The sequence below is a fragment of the Poecilia latipinna genome, unplaced genomic scaffold (assembly GCF_001443285.1).
Source record: "Poecilia latipinna isolate Pla-1442-1.1 unplaced genomic scaffold, P_latipinna-1.0 Scaffold2600, whole genome shotgun sequence".
NCBI classification, from domain to species: Eukaryota; Metazoa; Chordata; class Actinopteri; order Cyprinodontiformes; family Poeciliidae; genus Poecilia; species Poecilia latipinna.
In genome coordinates this window covers 38,971-45,498 of record NW_015115216.1, presented here as the reverse complement: position 1 = coordinate 45,498, position 6,528 = coordinate 38,971, and the positions used below count along the sequence as shown (strand labels likewise).

General features: G+C 37.4%; 1 protein-coding gene across 1 annotated transcript in view; it reads right to left on the bottom strand.

The window, feature by feature from the left end:
* Positions 1–793, bottom strand: part of LOC106938467 (meprin A subunit beta-like) — a 29,449-nt gene extending 28,656 nt beyond the window's left edge. The window contains exons 1-2 of the mRNA XM_015020527.1: positions 305–793; positions 99–175 (exon numbers count right to left, since the gene is read on the bottom strand). Of these exons, the coding sequence (XP_014876013.1) occupies positions 99–175; positions 305–344 (117 nt within the window). The 5' untranslated portion in view covers positions 345–793. The remainder of the gene's footprint in view (positions 1–98; positions 176–304) is intronic.
* Positions 794–6,528: the final 5,735 nt, after the last annotated feature.

Here is a 6,528-nt window from a genome sequence, read left to right as displayed (position 1 = left end):
ATATATATTTTTTTTTAACATGTGTAAAGGTTACAAACATTTTTCGCTTAATACTTTATAACACAACAGCTATATATATAAAATATAATAATATTTACCGTAGGGAGGGAGAGCGCTGATGAAACTGCCAAGTTCACCAAAAGAAAAAAGTAGCTTTTCAGTCTCATGGTTGGTCCTGGAATAAAAGTTAAATATGAGATTTATTGAACAAATATCAAATGAAATAAATGTCAAAAATACTTCAACCAACAAAGTCTATGGATTTAGTTCAGTTCATCTGAATTTAAAGTGATTCGTCTCGTACCTGTCCTGAAGGAGTCAACCACTCTAACCTCCGTCTTCATTCTGACCAGGATTATATAGAAATGGATGAAGGTTTTCAAGACAAACAAGTAGGATCATTTTTACACAATCAGTTATTCCTTGCCTTTCTTGTTTGTTGTATGTCCAATGTGAAGGCCATTGTTTTCTCTGATGCAAATCAAGGTGTGTCATTGATAGTCTGGCAAGAACACAGTTCAGGCAGTTTGAGTTAAAACTGTAAATCTTTGTGGTCTCACACCTTTAATTGTGCAATAATTTTAGAATTGAACAGACTGATTAGGTGTAACTATTAAGGTTACTGCATTACTTCACACAAGGAAATGAGGGTGTTTTGGGAACAAAGCAACTATTTTAAAGCTCTGCATTTACCATCAGCACTTAGTTCCGTGTTCTTTAGCTCTGCAAACCCCCTAAAAACGTGAGATGTGCAGAAACGATTGGTTCATTTAAATCAGGACTTAAAACAGTTTTTGTAAAGACAATTGTTTTAAACTGTTAGTTGTTGCATACTATGCGTTTTATACATTTCATACTTTTAGAAACTGTTTTTTATTTGGTTGCTTTGTTTCTTTTTTTCATATGAATGTCAGTACTTAAATAAAATTGTTTTGTCTTGTTTGCGCTTTCCTTGGTTTCTCTTTGTCCCTGTATTACACAAGTATAACAACTCAGATTACTGAAAATTATGAGAAAAGAACACATTTAAAATAATGTTTGTTGGAGCTGGTGCAGTAAGTCACTAAGTGCACACCAAAACCACAAACAACATCTGGTTTGCTTCAACAGTGGGCAGAGCTCCATGATCACTGCACAGCTTTGCTTTGTAAATGCTGTATCATTTAGTCACCATGACAGGGCATTTTCAGTTATACAAAATCAATACTGATTAAAGTCATTTAGCATCAGTAATTAAACTGATTCTTTCCATTAACTACATAAACACATATATAATCAGCTTTTGGTCAACCACTAGTCTGATCTATAGTCACTTTTTAAGGCTTTGATCGGTGATCAGACACTTCACTTCCATTTCCTCATTTTATTGTAAGTTTAAAGGCGCACTCTTAATTTAATCAATACATTTAATTTAAATCTTTCAATTATATTACTCTGTATCCAACTAATATGGCGAGGGCTGATACAATGATGTAAACAATCAGCTGGAGTATACAAAGACTGCTCACAGTGTGCACCTTTATGATGTTCAGAGACAGAAAGATGAGTGTCAGTTTATTATGTAAGAAACTGACTATTCTGTCATCACCTCTAAATCTGATCCTGATGGCTTGTTCTTTTCTTTTTTCTTTTTTTTTTGTTTTTAATAGTTTTTGTACACTTATTGTTATTGTCACTGAGATGGGATAACTTCTGCATCAGCTGACTGAAAAGGCAGTGTAAATGGTTTCCAGCTTGTCAGAAGGCTTTTGAGAAGCTAAAGGATTTTATCTACTCCAGTCTTGACTTTGATACTTATCCCAGTAATGTAGGAATGGGTGCGGTTTGGTCACAAAAGTGTGATGTTGTCGTCCATGTTGTGAGATACGGAAGTAGAATCTTAAAAAAACAAGAAATAAAATGTGTGAAAACAAAAAATCTGTATGTGGTGACTTTTACTAAATGTTTTCAACACGATTGGTTGGGGAAATATTTTTATCATTGCATCAAAAACATAACTCTTTGAGGTGGCTGCACTATTTTCTGAGACAGATGCTCAGTTGGCAACGTGAGTGGAGCGGTGGTCTAGTTTCCCTGTTACAATTGTGGAACGTCCAGGAAAACTCAGATCAGCTAAAGCTGAGCTTCTGCTTTGGCATTATTTTATGTGTTACTTCTTCTATAAAAAGGAAAATTGGAAAATGAGAACTTCCTGGTTAGTGATCGTACCCCCCATTGAAAACTCAGATGAGGCCTCCAGGGTTCAGATTCTTCGCCGTCGAATTCCTGTTCAGCAGCTACAAGTAGAGTAAGGGGATTATATGTTTAATTCATTTTAGGATAAGGCTATAACATAGCAAAATGTAAAAAAAACTCCAAGTTGCTAGTATTTTCCACACACACTCTAAGAACAGTGCGGCATAAAGTTACTGTATCTCTTTGCCCGTGAACTCGGCTGTCACATGCATGCAGGTAACAACTCCTGACTGCTGTCTGTGATGTCAAAGACACAGTGATGATTTCCAGTTTTCCTTCCAGGTTCACATTATATCCTCATTCTTGGTAATGACTGTGTCTCAGTATATCTGTCAGTCTGATCTAGTCGTTATTCAGAAGCTGCTTGTCACCTTTTGTTTGCCATGTTTCGGGTTATTTGCTGGAAACAAAACAGGATTTAAATAGAACAAAAGTTTTTGTTTTGTTTTGTAGCAACAAAAGTCATTCACGTTCCCTTTTTGAGAAAGGATCTTTGAAACCAGCACAAGTTTACTAGATTTAATTAGCCAGAATTAGAAAACATATAAAATAATTTCAGATTTTTTGCTAGTGTAAATATGTAATTTATTAAAAGGTGATTGTTCAGTAAAAAGTCTAAGTTTAATTATACCTGTCAAATTTACCTGATATTTTGTATGTTTCACACCAAATGAATTAACTGTACTTTCTTCAGACCAATTATTTTAGCTACTTATGAAGAAAAACGTCTATTTTATCACATCATTAAATGATTTTATTATTCGTTTTGACCATAAAATTCTCACTGTTTGTAAAAAATTATTTTAACTGTTTCCTAGTTAAACAGAAAACCACAGACAGTTCATTGTTTCATGCTTGATGAACCTAAATAGACCGGAAAGACAAGTGCATGTTACTCATTCCATGGTTGTGCGTCTCTGCCCGCATTGTCACACAGCTGTGAAAATGCTGGTAAAGATCAGTCGTAACCTGGTCAGTCAGTCTCCCTTCCTATCAGCCTAACCTGAAACTGTTCCAGATTTCATTGTTTGACCTTCACTTATCAATACTTGTGCCTATCCAGAATCTTTGCTTTTTGTTGTGTTCTCAGATTTGTGCAACTTGTCTTTGTGTTAATGAAAGTGGAGTTTGTGGAGCATCTTTCACACATTTCCATCATACACAACTAAACAAGAGCCCATCTTTAAATCCTCGCTAACTATTTATAAATCACCTATTAAGGCATGCCACTGATGCAAAACCTTGGGATCTGTCGGGATGTTTTTCTTTTGAATGAAGAAGGAAAACAGGTCGGAATCGAAGAAGTCTTCAGCTAAACACAGATCCATCCTAGAGGTTGGAAAAGTCTCCAGTCTTGGGAGGAGGTTCACCTTCCGGCAGCAAAATACCACTAAATATACAACAAGATCTACAACACAATGGTTTTTATCTCAAAACATATTATTGTACTAAAATGGCCCAAAGTCCAGACCTGAATCCAATTTGGAATCTGTGGGAACATTTAATATTGCTGATGCTCTTTAATGAATCTGATAGACGTTGAGATATTTTGTTCAGAACAATGTGGGCAAGCATTTCAGTCTCTAGATGTGCAAAGACATTTGAGACGTACTCCAAATGACTTGCAGCTTTCATACAGGAAAGATGTGTCTCTCACAGTGTTGCTTCACAGAGGCCTAAAAGTAAATTCAGATTCAGATTTTTATTTCAATCATTCCTGTTTCCATATTTTCTGTGGCGCAAAAGTTCTAAATAAAATGCATCAACGTTTGCAATTCTACCATGGTAAATATGTGAAGAAGTTCAAGGTGTATAAATACTTAATCAGGGCTCACAGGAGGAATCAAAGTCAGCAGGGTTGATAGAGTCGTCAGTATAAAATAATGGGTTTTTTTTTAGGATAAAATCTATTAACAGCATGTGACATGCCTAAAAACACACCTCTGTTATATAAATCAGTGGTTCCCAACCTTGGTCCTCAAACTAGGGTTAGGTGTCTTCTTTTTGCCACATACCTGAATTACATAACTGTGTGATAAACAAGATTTAGCAGCTGTAGACTGCAAGCAGAGGAGGACATGCAGTCAATTGATTCAGGTGTGCTGGAATAAAAATACATCTAAAACATGTAGGAAAGGCGGCCTGAGAACCAGGGTTGGAACCACTAGTCTAAATTACAGTAAAAAATGTCTCTCCGTGGCCCACAAGGAGCTTCACTACCTAATATTTCTGTAATCTAATCTGTCACGATCCAGTTCACACCGCCTCCTTCAATTACGTCTCAGTCATGAGAAGAGATAAGAGCTGAATGTTACACAATGTTGTGGAATCACCTTAGATCACCCAAACGGTTGAACAGACCTTCTGTCAATGCTTCAATAAAATGTTTCACTTACAAGTAAATATCTTCATGCTTTCCAGATCTATTCATTTTTCTGTGGCAATTCTTTTAAGAATCACCTTTCAGTTACGTCTTTCAGGTGCGTCTCCAAAGGTCAAGGTTGTGGCTTTTGCATCCACAGTTTTCCTTCCATTTTACAATTATGCTCTACGGTTTTGGTGTAACGCATTAGATCCTAATGAAAAAGACTGGACTCTTTGATTCTAACATGGCAGCCAAATGTGAGTTTTCAAAGGAATAGCACGTTTACCTAATGAATTTTACTGTAAATTACCAGACAGATACTACAAAAACAAATTCCACCAACTAAATAATGTACAACCTCAATTAGACAAAATGACCTGTGGCATATTGTTTTGTCTACTTGAACATTTGTTCAATCTCTTTTGGGGCTGAACTGTTTTCTCATTTGACTGAGTTAGACTCCCGTTCTCTTGTAAAACCTTTACAGTCACAAGAACAACAATTTATGTTAAGAAGATAAATGCAAAGATGACAGACACTGTGTACTTTACGTTACAATGGGATTACATTCTAAAACAATGTTAATCCTCTGTAACCTTTGTCCAAGGAGCTCAACCACACTGAATGTTGCAACCACTGTCTGGAAGCTCAGCAGAGAAGGAATAGTTGTGAGAAAGTACGTTGACTGTAACTGTCAAATGACGGGACACTTTATGAGTCTGTTGTTTGGTTTCATTACACCAGCTGGACAACTGTTTGGATTGTTCCCATATCAACAAATAACTCTGCTGTTTCTCACATGAGCTCATTTACGGTCATGGAAAAAGTGATCTCATCATTGGGTTTTGTGTAGTTTGCTTCTGTTAATTATTTTTTTAGGGTGGGGTATGTATGTTATTGTGCAATAGCCAGCCCCACCTAAACCTCGCTTCTCATCGACTGACTATTGACCAGCTCTCCATTTAAAGGGTCCAGAAAGTTCCTAGTTCCTAGGGCTTTTACTCCATGGACAGTCTAGAAAACATTCTGTTTAAACTGGTGGCGGGAGGACTCGTCTAATCCCTAACTGCCTTCAATCCAAAAGTTATCCCCCTTTTCAATTATTAGAACAATTAACCCAGTAGCTCATGGTTATTAAATTCTAATAATCACTCTTGTTAACAGCAGCTCTCTCCCTTATAATAACAAGCACTTGTTACAGATTAGATCATTTTTAGTAGCTCGGCTCAAACCCCTGGGTGATTATTTACTCATCGCCAAAGTAACCTATGGAGCCACCATTTTCCTAGAACCATGTGCATAGACTGTACAAAGATCAGAAGAACCATTAGTAAATTCCGGACTCAGAATTAATTTCAATATCCACAACTGTCAACAAAATTGTATACATATTTTATTTAGAGGCTAGACTGTGGCGCAGTTGGTAGAGCTGTTGCCTTGCAGCAAGAAGGTTCTGGGTTCTTGCTGTATGGAGTTTGCATGTTCTCCCTGTGCATGCGTGGGTTTTCTCCAGGTACTTTCCTCCCACAGTCCAAAAACATGACTGTCAGGTTAATTGGCCTCTCCAAATTCTCCCTAGGTGTGTGTGCATGGTTGGTTGTCCTGTGTGCCTCTGCGTTGCCCTGCAACAGATTGGCGACCTGTCCAGGGTGAACCCTGCCCCTCACCCGGAACGCTAGCTGGAGATAGGCACCAGCACCCCTCCTGACCCCATTGAGGGACAAGGATAGATGGATGGATAGTAGCTTATTTCAAACAATTTACCGATTATAATCAACACTTTTTAAGCCAGATTAATACCCCATAATCTATCCCTTTCCTATTAAACATTATTCAGGTGGATGCGAAAACATAAATCGGCGACCCCTCATCCCCCTCTACCCCGAAGGAAGGTTGAAGGAGCGTGGAAAACATTTGCTCGCTCTCCC